The sequence below is a fragment of the Chiloscyllium plagiosum genome, unplaced genomic scaffold (genome assembly GCF_037043375.1).
Source record: "Chiloscyllium plagiosum isolate Xiang-an unplaced genomic scaffold, Cpla_swu_hap1 HiC_scaffold_11, whole genome shotgun sequence".
Taxonomy (NCBI): domain Eukaryota; kingdom Metazoa; phylum Chordata; class Chondrichthyes; order Orectolobiformes; family Hemiscylliidae; genus Chiloscyllium; species Chiloscyllium plagiosum.
This window is the reverse complement of record NW_028270149.1, coordinates 29,948,270-29,961,329: the sequence shown is the minus strand read 5'-3', so window position 1 is coordinate 29,961,329 and position 13,060 is coordinate 29,948,270. Positions and strand designations below refer to the sequence as shown.

Sequence of the window (13,060 nt, the reverse complement as noted above, 5' to 3'; positions counted from 1 at the left end):
GTGATATTAATTCTGCCGATCCTCAGCTCGGCCCCTAATGTTGATTGACCGCAGGGCTCCCGCCCCTCCCACGCGGCTACGTGCCGGACGTGACTCCGCAGCTCCCATGCAGTCGCGAAAGACCACGTGGTTCAGGCTCAGCTGGTGAGCAGGGCCCGAATGATAGGCGGACGAGCTCACCATTCATCAAACGGAGCGGCCCGTCAATCTGCGCCTATCCGTTCGGCAGCAGCCAATCGTGTAGGGAGACCTACCTTGGGGGCGGGGCTTGGTTAAACCGGCTCGTGTCAGCTCTGGAAAAAACCGTCCATTTCTCTCGAGGTCATTGAGGTGAAGTTTGTGAGACAGGGATTCCTGATATTTTAAAGCAAGAAAAATATATTAGTATTTTTAAAAATAAGGAAAGATGTCTCTGTCTAATAAACTGACCTTGGATAAGGTGGACGTGAAGAATCAGAGAGTAGTGATGAGGTGAGTTTAGTGTAGAAGGCCGCACTTTTAATTGTAAAACGCTGCTAATTACATATTTATAATTGAGAATCATTTTTAATGGATATTCGTCACTGCACTATTAGTTGAACGTTTCAGTGTGTGCTAGCTCCAGTTTGTAGTATGATGAAAATGCAAAATTCCATCAATGACGATTGATCTGCAACAAGTGTAAAGGTTCAAGTTAATTCGTTTTTGTGAATTTCTAAATGTAATCCAGTCGTCTCCAGCGTTGCTGATGTTTTTATTTTTAAATTCCGCACATATTGCTTTCCTCTGTGTATGTTGCCTGTAAATTATTAATGGAATTGTGTCAAGCAGCCTCACGCTGGGTAACGTGCTGAATTTTATGAATTGCAGCCTTTTTGGGGAGGGCATGATAAATTTCGCATCTTCGTTTTGCTTCTACCTGAGATCAGGATAAAGACAGCTAAAATAATCAAATCATATGTGATATATAGAATTTCAATCATTGAGTTGTTGCTAGTGGAACACGTATTTAAGCTCTCGGACCAAGCATACTCCATAATTAGCTTCGTCCGTATTTCGGAAGGGAACACATAAAAGTGATATTTTTGGGAGCTAATTTTAATTAGTTGCAGTTATGAGATGGTGCATCCTGTTCATCAAATTAATCTAGACCTGTTTCAATTTCATTACTTGTCATATGTTGGTTATCTCACTTTTTTAACTAGTTGCTATAAGAAGCTATCAGAAATTAACATGCTCCTTGTGAAAGTATGAGAGTCTAAAAGTACAAGCCTAAAGATATCACTGCTACCACCGTTTGCTAAATTGAGGAGCAAGAGAATACTTTATCTGGATGACCTTTAATCTTCACTGTCAGAGCACAGATGTCAGTGTATTTCCACATTAGAAGTAAATGGTTAAAGGAGAAATCTCCACAAACTAAATTAAGATTATTTCTTCCCTTTTGTGCTCAAGGGTTTTTGGGGAAAATTGCATAATCTTCCTTTTTAAAAAAAAAACTGCTCTGAAAGATGGCTTCTAATATTGCACAAGGTTTAAAGCACATTTTGCAGGTAGTTCAGAACTCATTCCAGACTGCATTGCAGTTTTTTCCCTAATTATCCTAGTCTCCTTGTTTGACATTCTGATTTTTTTTAAAGAAAATCATACCTAGTTTTGTGTTGTTTGCAATATTTTCTCTTGTTTGATATCAGAGATGTAATGAGGGCTTAATTAAGCAGCTCCTCACTAATATATTGGTTAGAATCCATGCCTCTTGTAGGAGACTGGAGTTCAATTTTCTTGACAGGCATGATGTGGAATATTTGAGTTGGACTGTGCACAGGTTCGGGTGTACTTTAGGGCCATCTTATGGCACAGTGGTAGTGTCCCTACTCCTGAATCAGGAGGCCTGGCTTCAAGTCCCACATGCTCCAGAGTTGTGCAATAACGTCTCTGAACAGGTTGATTTGGAATAAGAAAGGTAGAGGCCTTAATTTTGAGCCAAATCCTGCCAGTGAGAACAATAGCATGTTGACCTCTCTAATTGTTGATTTGTCTTAATGTGGTTTTTGATAGTCCAAGACAGATTAACAGTTATTTTTGACCGAATCTTTAACTAAAATGTACACCAGATTGCAACTGTAAATCAGAATTACAGCATATTACTCCTTTTAAAATTCTCTAGTGCCATTCAACCTGTAGTGTGGCAAATTGAAATGAGGAGTTAGGAGCAGGATGTATTCCTGAAGTTATAGCATCTTGCATGTGGCTATCAATAACTGACTGCAGTCAGAGCATGAGTTCTTGGGCTGATCAAGATCTTAAATACTAGCTTCAAAGCATGTTTCTTTTTGGGGGGAAGAAAGATTTGCTATGTTCTTGATTTATATAATTGAGAATACCGTTAGAATATTCTGAAAGAATAATTAATTAACCTGTAGATGTTAGGTAAGCCACTGGCATTTTGCCTATGATTTATCTGCAAGTATGACTCTGCCCAGAATTTGTGTGAGCTTGGTGGGTGGCACGGTGGCACAGTGGTTAGCACTGCTGCCTCACAGTGCCAGAGACCCGGGTTCAATTCCCGTCTCGGGCGACTCTCTGTGTGGAGTTTGCAAATTCTCCCCGTGTCTGCGTGGGTTTCCTCCGGGTGCTCCGGTTTCCTCCCACAGTCCAAAAATGTGCAGGTTAGGTGAATTGGCCATGCTGAATTGTTCGTAGTGTTAGGTGAAGGGGTAAATGTAGGAGAATGGGTCTGGGTGGGTTACGCTTCGGCGGGTCGGTGTGGACTTGTTGGGCCTGTTTCCACACTGTAAGTAATCTAATCTAATCTTAATTATGGTAACATGGGTTTTTTGTGGTTTAAGCTAATTCATACATGTTAGTCTTTTAATTTGAAAGACAAAACTGGACATTGCATGTAGGAACGGCAGAGTGAGTGTGCATGTGAGTGTGTTGGTGTGGGTACTCACACTGGACTCCTTTGTCTATAAATTCTGTGATCATGATCTTATTCTCCTCAACTGCCTGATGAAAGAAAGTGCTTCCAAATAAACCTGTTGGACTATAACCTGGTGTTGTCATTTTTAATTTTGTCCACTCCAGTCCAACACCAGCTCCTCTCGGTCATATCCTTAGATTCTCTTCACTATGAATTGAATTGCCTCAGTTTTAATAACTAATGCCAAAGGAAATTTTAAACCAATAGTCATACTGCAGTCATGTGTACCTTTTTATTAATCCTCCTGTTTGAGTCATTTTTGTTGGTTGTTTCCATTATGCGGTACGTTCAGAAGCAGAATGTGTGATGAGTAATCTGAAGACCACGATTAAGTAATGAAATGTGGAGTAGGTGACATTTTACATTGTGAGAGGGGTTTTTCAGGATGAATATTCAAGATCATTCTTTAAAATGGATGGTGATTTCGGCACTGTCCCTGCAAGGTTCCTCCAGCAATGCATGTACTAAATTAATATTAAATTTCCATTAAATAATGAACATTCAGATGAAGGGTAATGTGTAATATATTTGTCAGCATGACTTAGTTGGCTGGAGTCTTGTCTCTGAGTCAGAAGATTGTGGAGTTCAAAGCCCACTTTTGGACTTGAGCACTAAAAATCAAGGCTGACACTTCATTTTAAAGCTGAAGGAATGCTGCATTACCAGATTGTCATAGAGATGTACAGCATGGAAGCAGATCCTTCGGTCCAACTCTTCCATGCCTACCAGATATCCCAACCTAATCTAATCCCATTTGCCAGCACTTGGTCTGTATCCCTCTAAACCCTTCCTATTCATATACCCATCCTGATGCATTTTAAATGTTGTAGTTGTACCAGCCTCCACCACTTCCTCTGGCAGCTCATTCCATACACGCACCACCTTTTGCATGGAAAAGTTGCCCCTCAGGTGTCTCTTATCTTTTCCCCTCTCACCCTAAACCTATGCCCTCTAGTTCTGGACCCCCACCCCCCCACCCCAGGGAATAGACTTTGCCTATTTATTGTATCCATGCCTCTCATGATTTTATAAACCTTTGAGGTCACCTCTCAGCCTTCACCGCTCCAGGGAAAACAGCCCCAGCCTATTCAGCCTCTTCTATAGCTCAAACCCTCCAACCCTGAAAACATGCTTGTAAATCTTTTCTGAACTCTTCAAAGTTTCACAACATCCTTCTGACAGGAAGGAGACAGAATTGCATGCAAAATGAATGTATTTCAAGATGTCACCATCTATTTCCTCACATTCTATATCTTCCATGTCCTTTTCCACAATAATCACTAGTGCAAAATATTCATTGTGATATCTTTCAGAAAACGTATTCAACTGAGGCTTAATCAGCACTTTTAGGTGAGAGTAAATCATCTGTACTATTGTGCTGATGAGCAGGGAGCACTGGTCAATAGTTCTTCTTCAATCAACATTAAAATACAGTTTGGTCATTATTACTTTGCTGTTTGTGAGTGTGTGTTGAGTGCACATTGGCTTCCATGGTTTGGTGTATTAAATAGTGATCACGCTTCGATGTTTGTCATTGAGTATAAAGTACTTTGACATTTCTAGTGGTTGTGATAGGTTTCCCAATCATTGCAGTAAATAGTACAGCAGTTGAAGAATCAAATTAGAAATTTGATGACCGGAAGATGTCTGGGGACTGTATAGGACTCCCTTAGTTATTGGTGTTCCAGTTTGAAAATCAGTACCTTGCAGTTATTGAAAGACACATTTGATTGCTGTTGCCACAGGTCAGGTTTGTATCATCCTGGACATTAAAAAGACAGTTAATGTTAAGTAATGAAACTGTTATACCAAGTACAATGTTGGAATTTCTTTTGCCTAAAATTATTTAGCAAGGGCAACTCTTAGCCTTGTGTACATAAGCACCTGCAATAGATATTGAAAATCATTGAAAATTACATATAAACTAAGAAAAATATGCTTACATAGTGCTTTTCCATACTTGTATATTTGGAAAGCTCCTAGAATATAAATGCAATACTTTTGAAATGAAAAGGCCTTCAGAAATAGGAACAGGAATAGGCTGTTTGGCCCTTTTGAGCCTGTTCCACCATTCAGAGTAATGTCAGATCAGCTGTAATCCTTACGTCCACTTTGCTGCCTTTTTGTCTCGTATCAGTCTTAAATTGCCAACCCTTTATTCTGAAACTATGCCCTCCTATATGTTTCAATGAGATCACTGTTCATCTAAACCCCAGTGAGCAGGGTCCCAACCTGTTTAGCTTTTTGCTCAAAGACAATCCCTCCAAACCATAGATCATAATGAGCATTCTCTGAACTGCCTCTACTTTTCCTTAAATAAGGGGGCCAAAACTCTGTTTTTGAGATGTGGTCTTACTAGCATCGTGTACAATTGCCGGAAGATCTCCCCACAGTCATATTCCAATTCCCTTGAAATAAGGGCTGCCATTCTGTTAGTTTTCATGATTACCTGCTGTGCATGTCTGCTAGGTTTAAATTTTGTGTGCATGTCCCTTTGTGTTGTGGATTTTGATTGTTTTTCTCCATTTGAAGTAATACTGTTTTCCCTTCCAAAGTGAACAACTTCACGTTTTCCCACATTACGCTCCATTTGCCAACTTTTTGCCCTTTTACTTAACCTACCAAATCTCTCCATAAACTGAGTGTATTCCTTTTCCCCCCTGTGTTTTCATGTATTTTTGTGTTGTCTGCAAGTTTGGCTACAGTACATTTCGCTTCCTTCCTTCAAGTCCTCCATATCTGTTTTAAACAGTTGCACTAATTGCTGTAGAACATCACTGGTTACAAGTTGCCAACCTGAAAAAGAACCCTTATCATCACTTGCTGTTTTCTGTCCATGAGCCAATTCTCTCTCCATGCCAATACAGTACCTCCAACATCATGGACTCTTTATCCTATGGCATAGCTTTTTGTGAGGTACCTTGTCAAACACCTTCTGGATATCCAAGTCCACAACATCTCCATGTTTCCCTTTATTCAGTCTGAGACTGAAAAACTTAAATTTGTCAGACTATTTACCTTTCATGAAGCCATAATGTCTCGTTTGATTCAATTATGATTCTCCAGATGTTAGATATTATTATAAGAAACATGGAATTAAGTGTGGAATGGAATATCCTTCAGGTTGAAAAGTCATTGGCCATTTTTGACAGATCATTCATTAAGTTGGGCTGAGTTTGTATAGCTGATGGTTTATAGCAGATATTTCCAAATAGAGTTGGGGATCAGACTTGCTGATCTTACAAATTGATATTTTGATATGACTTCCTAGACTCTCGATTTTAACAACTGGCATTTGTCCTGGCCAGCTGCAGTGTTTTAGAAAAAGTTGTGATTTTGCTTATCTGCTTTCCATCTCACTCTTGATTTCTTTCCTCATCTTTGTATGATAATATACAGTCTTGTTTCATGAATTGTGGGTTACCTCTATTACCTCATTCTCTTTAGGTTGAGTTGTAACATATTCTATAATTGTACAACTAAAATAAATCCTTTTGTTCTGGAATTAGGTTTGCTTGCAGAGCTGGAAGGTTCATCTTCAGACATTTTGTCATTGTAGTAGGTGGGTTTCTTTGGGTTGGTGATGTCATTTCCGGTTCTTTTTCTCAGGGCATCATGGTAGCCCACAAGCCCACCAACACACTGAAACAGCAGCTAATGAACTTGAAAGACCTATACAGACAACAAGCAAAACTAATGTCATTTACAAAATACTGTGCAAGGACTGTAACAAACTACATTGGACAAACAGGCAGAAAACTAGCCACCAGGATACATGAATATCAACTAGCCACAAAACGACATGACCCCCCTCTCACCAGTATCCTTACATCCAGATGAGGAGGAACACCACTTCGGGGACAACACATCCATCCTAGGACAAGCCAAACAGAGACATGCATGAGAATTCCTAGAAGCATGGCATTCTAACCGGAACTCCCATCCACAAACATGTTGACTTGGACCCGATTTACCACCCCCTGAGGAAAAAGAACAGGAAATGACATCACCAACTCAGAGAAACTCAAACATACAAATAGAAAACAGTGCTTTGTCCGGAGGCTCGCTACACATGTTTCCTCGTATGATGATGAAACTTCTGAAAATGAAGCTTGCAGCTCAGCGAGCAAACCTACATCCAGAACCTCAACCTGAGCTACAAATCTTCTCAAAACTCACGAAATCCTTTCATTTCAGAGTTTCTAGATTCACATTTTTTTCAGTAATTAGGACAATTTTAAAATCCTGTTTTACCAAACGTGCTGCCATCAGTTTTTGTCTTTAATAACCAGTGATTTAAAGATAAAATAATGTCGAGCATAGAAGTTGACTATTTGGAGGCTGTTTGATTGTGCATCCATTTATGGCCCAGACTGATCTAGCCTTTGTCCATAGTCCATGCATGCTTTTGCTAGTAGGGATCACTTGCATTTATTAAATTGAGATGTGGGCATCATTATCAACACTTATTGATTTCATAATTAAAGGGAGAGTGAGGCAAACCTAAGTGACAAGGCAAGTTAGGGACAGCATAAAAGCAGAAGAGAAAGCCTAAAATGTGGCAAAGGGCAGTGGGAAGTCAGAGGTTTGGGAAGCCATAAAGACTAACAGAGGACAATGAGAAAAGAACTAAGGAGGGAGAAGATTAAATATGAGTGTATGCTAGCCAATAATATAAAAGAAGATTACATAAGTTTATTTAGATGTCTAAAGGGAAGCAAATAGGACCGTTGGAAAATGACAGTAGAGCAGTAGTAGTGGGAACAAAGAAATGGCTCAGTCTTCATGAGTAATATCCCCAACATTCAAGAGAGTTGGGGTGGGGGTTGTGGGGGCAGAAGTGAGTATTGTGGCCATCACCAAGGAGAAGGTGCTAGAAAAACTGAATGGCCTGAAGTTGGGTAAATCACTTGGACCAGATGGACTACGCTCTAGAATTCTGAAGGACATAGCTGAAGAGGTAGTGGAGGCATTAGTGGTGATCTTTCAGGAATTGCTAGAATCAGGGATGCTCCCAGAGGATTGGAAAATAGCTCATGTAACCCCCCCCCCCCCCCCTCATTTTAAGGAGGAGGGAGGCAAAAGACAGAAAATTACAGGCTGACTAGCCTGACCCTGATTGTTTGTAAGATTTTGGAGTCTATTGTGAAGGATGAGTTTTCTCAATACTTGGAAGCGTATAGGGCAAAGTTAGCATTGTTTCATCAAGGGGAGGTCATGCCTTACAAATCTGCTAGAATTCTTTTGAGGAAGTAACGAGCAGGTTTGACCAAGGAGAGCCAGTGGATGTAATCTACCTGGGCTTCCAGAGGCCTTTGACAAAGTGCCGCACAGGAGGCCTCTGAGTGAGACAAGGACCCATGATGTTAGAGGCAAGTTGCTAGCATGGACAGAAGCTTGGCTATCTGGCAGAAAGCAGAGACTGGGGATAAAAGGACCCTTCTCAGGATGGCAGCCAGTGACCAGTAGTATTCCACAAGGGACAATGCGACCCCAGCTTGTCACTTTATACATTAACGATCTAGTTGAAGGAACTGAGGACTTTCTGGCTAAGTTTGCAGATGATACAGAGATAGAGGGACAGGTAGTATTGAGGAGGCAGGAAGGTTGCTGAAGGATTTAACATGTTGGGAGAATGGGCAAAGAAGCAGATAGAATACAACATGGGAAATTATAAGGTCATGCACTTTTGTAAGAAGAATAGAGGCATGGACTATTTTCTAAATTGGGAGGAAAATTCAGAAATCTGAAGTGCAAAGGGACTTGGGAGTCCTAGTTCAGGATTCTCTTCAGGAAAAATTGTAGGTTGAGTTGGAAGGCAAATACAATGATGGCATTTATTTTTGAGAGGACTAGAATATGAAAGCAGGAATGAACTTGTAAGGCTTTGTAGAGCTCTGGTCAGACCACATTTGAAGTATTGTGAGCAATTTTGGGCCCCATGCCTCAGGAGGAATGTGTCCCTGGAGCGGGTTCAGAGGTTCACGTGAATAATCCCAGGAATGAAAGGCTTGGCACATGAGGAATGTTTGAGGACTCTGGGTTTATACTCCATGGAGTTTAGAAGAATGAGGGGGGGATCTAATTGGGCGTATAGAATACTGAATAGTCTGGACAGAGTGGTTGTTGAGAAGATGTTTCCATAGGTAGGAGAGACAAGGACCTGATGGCACAGCCTAGGAGTAAAGGTAAGACCCTTTAGAACGGAGGTAAGGAGAAACTTCTTCAGCCAGAGAGTGTTGAATCTATGGAATTCATTGCTGTAGAAGGCTGTGGAGGCCAGGTCATTGAGTATATTTAAGACTGAGATAGATAGATAGATTCTTCATTGTGAAGGGAAGAAAGTGTGAGAATGGGGTTGAGAAACTTATCAGCCATGATTGAATGGCAGAGCAGACTTGATGGGCCGAATGTACGCTGCTAGAAAAGCACAGCAAGTCAGGCAGCATCTGAGGAGCAGGAAATTCTCCTGCTCCTCAGATGCTGCCTGACCTTTGCTCTTCCAGCACAACACTCTCGACTCTGATGTCCAGCATCTGCTGTCCTCACTTCCTCCTCCTTGATCGGCCGAATGACCTAATTTCTACTCCTATGTCTTATGGAATAATTTTAAATGCTGTTTTGGTATGTGCACACCACTATGATAAACACAGCGTTTCACCACTCATCTTTACTCTGACCTTTAGTAATACCCACCTATTCAAAATGATTAATTCCTTGGTGATATTCCTGAACCTGAAATTTTATTATTTTATTATTACTGTCTTACAGGGTGGACTTCAATGTACCAATGAAGAATAATCAGATCACTAACAACCAAAGGTAATCAGTACTTTGATTCCCAGCTACCTATTAATTTTATATGTGATGTAGCTTAAAACTGAGGTTGGGATGTTCAAATTCAATGTATGGTTAACAAAAATTATTTGGATTGTTATGTTAAAGCCTGTATTCAAAAATGAACATACTTTTTTAGTCTCTTGCCTTGATGGTTTCTGAGGAAGGGTCACTGGACTCAAAACTTTAACTCTTGATTTCTATTCACAGATACTGCCAGACCTGCTGAGCTTTTCCAGCAACTTCTGTTTTTGTTTCTGATTTACAGCATCCGCAGTTCTTTTGGTTTTTCTACATTGGTGCCTCTTTCCTCACCCCATGAAGGCAGTGACCATTCTCTGAAATCTTCTTTATATGAATGTTTTATATGCACGAGAACAAACATTGTATTTTGTTAGGCTGACCTATTATTAGTGGGATGTACCTGATCCCAATCTCATTTGATACCTGCTTGTGCATCCTTTGAATAGGTGACAAAATGTTGATAATGATCTTCCAGGAATCAATCATATATGCCAAAGAAATGTAATGTAGATAAAGGTTGATGCAGAGGTTAGCTGCGACATTGTGGTGTCTTGACATTGATCGTGGTGTTGATTTTTTTTTCTAGAAGCATGTTATTTGGGAGTATAATTGTGGGCTATATTGTGGTATGTAATACTGATTTATTGAAGCAATGCATAAGATAAGACACACTTGCGTACTCAACATTTGAAGTTGAGGAAGGTTATGATACATTTAAGATATTTGACTTTTTTTAGGTTATCATCTATCTGGAGATCAGATATTCTTTGAACTTTGCCATGCTTTAACATGTGAAAACAAAATACAATTTATGCCCAACCAGTACCTTTTGGAAATATTTTTTGCAGAACAAAGTTTTGGAGGGAGGAGAAACAAATGTTATACTGTGAAGTTTAAAAAAAAAAGTTCTAAGATATTTGATTCATTTTACAGGATTAAAGCTGCAATTCCAAGTATTCAGCATTGTTTAAACAGTGGAGCCAAGTCAGTGGTGCTCATGAGCCACTTGGGAAGGCCTGATGGCATCCCTATGCCTGAGAAGTTCTCACTGGCACCAGTTGCAGAGGAATTGAAGAAACTTATGGGAAGGTAAAATTGAAACCAAGAAACTGTATTCAAAGTTTGAGAGAAGATTTGTAGCTCGGGTGCTCATTGTTGTGGTTCTGTTCGCCGAGCTGGGAATTTGTGTTGCAGACGTTTCGTCCCCTGTCTAGGTGACATCCTCAGCGCTTCTGTGATCTTTCCTCCGGCTTTTGTAGTGGTTTGAATCTGCTGCTTCCAGTTGTCGGTTCCAGCTGTCCGCTGCAGTGGTCGGTATATTGGGTCCAGGTCGATGTGCTTATTGATTGAATCTGTGGATGAGTGCCATGCCTCTAGGAATTCCCTGGCTGTTCTCTGTTTGGCTTGCCCTATAATAGTAGTGTTGTCCCAGTCGAATTCATGTTGCTTGTCACCTGCGTGTGTGGCTACTAAGGATAGCTGGTCATGTCGTTTCGTGGCTAGTTGGTGTTCATGGATCCGCATCCATGAACACCAACTAGCCATGCAACAACATGACCAGCTATCCTTAGTAGCCACACACGCAGATGAAAAGCAACATGAATTCGACTGGGACAACACTACTATTATAGGGCAAGCCAAACAGAGAACAGCCAGGGAATTTCTAGAGGCATGGCACTCATCCACAGATTCAATCAAAAAGCACATTGACCTGGACCCAATATACCGACCACTGCAGCCGACAACTGGAAGCAGCAGATTCAAACCACTACAAATGCCGGAGGAAAGATCACAGAAGCGCTTCACAGGAGGCTCCCAAGCGCTGAGGATGTCACCTAGACAGGGGACGAAACGCCTGCAGCACAAATTCCCAGCTCGGCGAACAGAACCACAACAAGAAACTGTATTATCTATATGCATAACTTGCTTCCAGAAACCCTTTTTTTTTGGAAAATAAAATATTCAAAGGGATGCAAGGGAGACAAGCTGGTGCTTTCAACAGGTTTACATAGTCTCTGAAAGTTGTGTTTGAGATGCTTAACATAATGCTTTTTTTTGTTGAGATGAGAATGAGGGATTTTATGAAGTAAGATTTGTTTGAAAAGTGCAATACTATACTTCTAAGATTCTTGAGCACTGTGGTGCAGAATAACTTTTTAATGTGTTGTAAATGAAAATTGCTTATGTGATGTATACTTCTGAAACATAAGGGGTGGGTTGGAGCTGGTAACAAAATTTAATGCCAAATGCCTTTGGATAAAAAATTGCTTGTGCCATTAAAATAGTTAACGCTTGCAATTCAACTCCACAGAACTTAATTCTTAACTTGGGGATGGTACAGGTGTTCAGTAAGGTAGTTCAGTCTTTTGACCATTTACATTTATGCCTATTATTTAGTAACAGTATTTAAAAAAACATTTTCAAAAATTGTTAACTTGTGTAGGTGCCTTTCAAAGTTTTTATTTTTGATTTACAAATAGGAATATTATCTTCCTGAAAAATTGTGTTGGATCTGAAGTTGAAGAGGCATGCGCTAACCCGGCTAATGGAAGTGTGATTCTTCTGGAAAATCTGCGCTTTCATGTTGAAGAGGAGGGCAAGGGGAAAGATGCGTCTGGGAATAAGGTGAGATTTCATACAGGTAACAAAGATATTTGGAAGTCTCAAGAATTTATGAAGCAGATATAATTAGATTGGAGATAAAAAGTCATTTCAGATGAGTTAGTGATCATCTAATGTTGAAGCCATCGAACCTGGAAATTTTATAGTTCTAGGAAACAAATATAAACTGGAACTTGTCATTGTTTTCTCTTAGAGTCTTTGCATGTTGTGTGATTTGTGAGTACACTTGTAGCGACAGGATGTTGAAATAGGGGAGATTTCATAGAATTACACTGTACAGAAAAGGCACTTAAGCCTATTGAGTCCTCACTAACAAAACCTACACTAATCGGACTTTCTAGTCCTTGGGTCAGAGGCCAGAATGTTATGATTTTTTCAATTACTCATATTTTTTTAAACCGGTTGAGGTTCCCTGTGTCAACTACGCTCCCAAGGTTTTTAAAAAAGTGCAAAAATTAAGAAGTGCTTCATCCCTTTCCCACCACATCCTCTCCGCAACTCATCTCCTCTTAGTCAAAGCCTTAGTTAAAGTATAGCTTTGAAATAACTTAGAAGGAATGATGCAGCTGGAGACTAATTTTATTAGGAACAGGCCCAGAATTAGAATCTTTAATA

The 13,060-nt window shown here is 40.2% G+C and overlaps 1 protein-coding gene across 1 annotated transcript in view; it reads left to right on the top strand.

Annotated features, from left to right (window-relative positions):
* The first annotated feature begins 296 nt into the window (after positions 1–296).
* pgk1 (phosphoglycerate kinase 1) overlaps positions 297–13,060 on the top strand; it is a 35,327-nt gene continuing 22,563 nt past the window's right edge. Inside the window, exons 1-4 of the mRNA XM_043704942.2 lie at positions 297–471; positions 9,734–9,784; positions 10,757–10,912; positions 12,304–12,448. Coding sequence (XP_043560877.1) covers positions 407–471; positions 9,734–9,784; positions 10,757–10,912; positions 12,304–12,448 — 417 coding nt within the window. The 5' untranslated portion in view covers positions 297–406. The remainder of the gene's footprint in view (positions 472–9,733; positions 9,785–10,756; positions 10,913–12,303; positions 12,449–13,060) is intronic.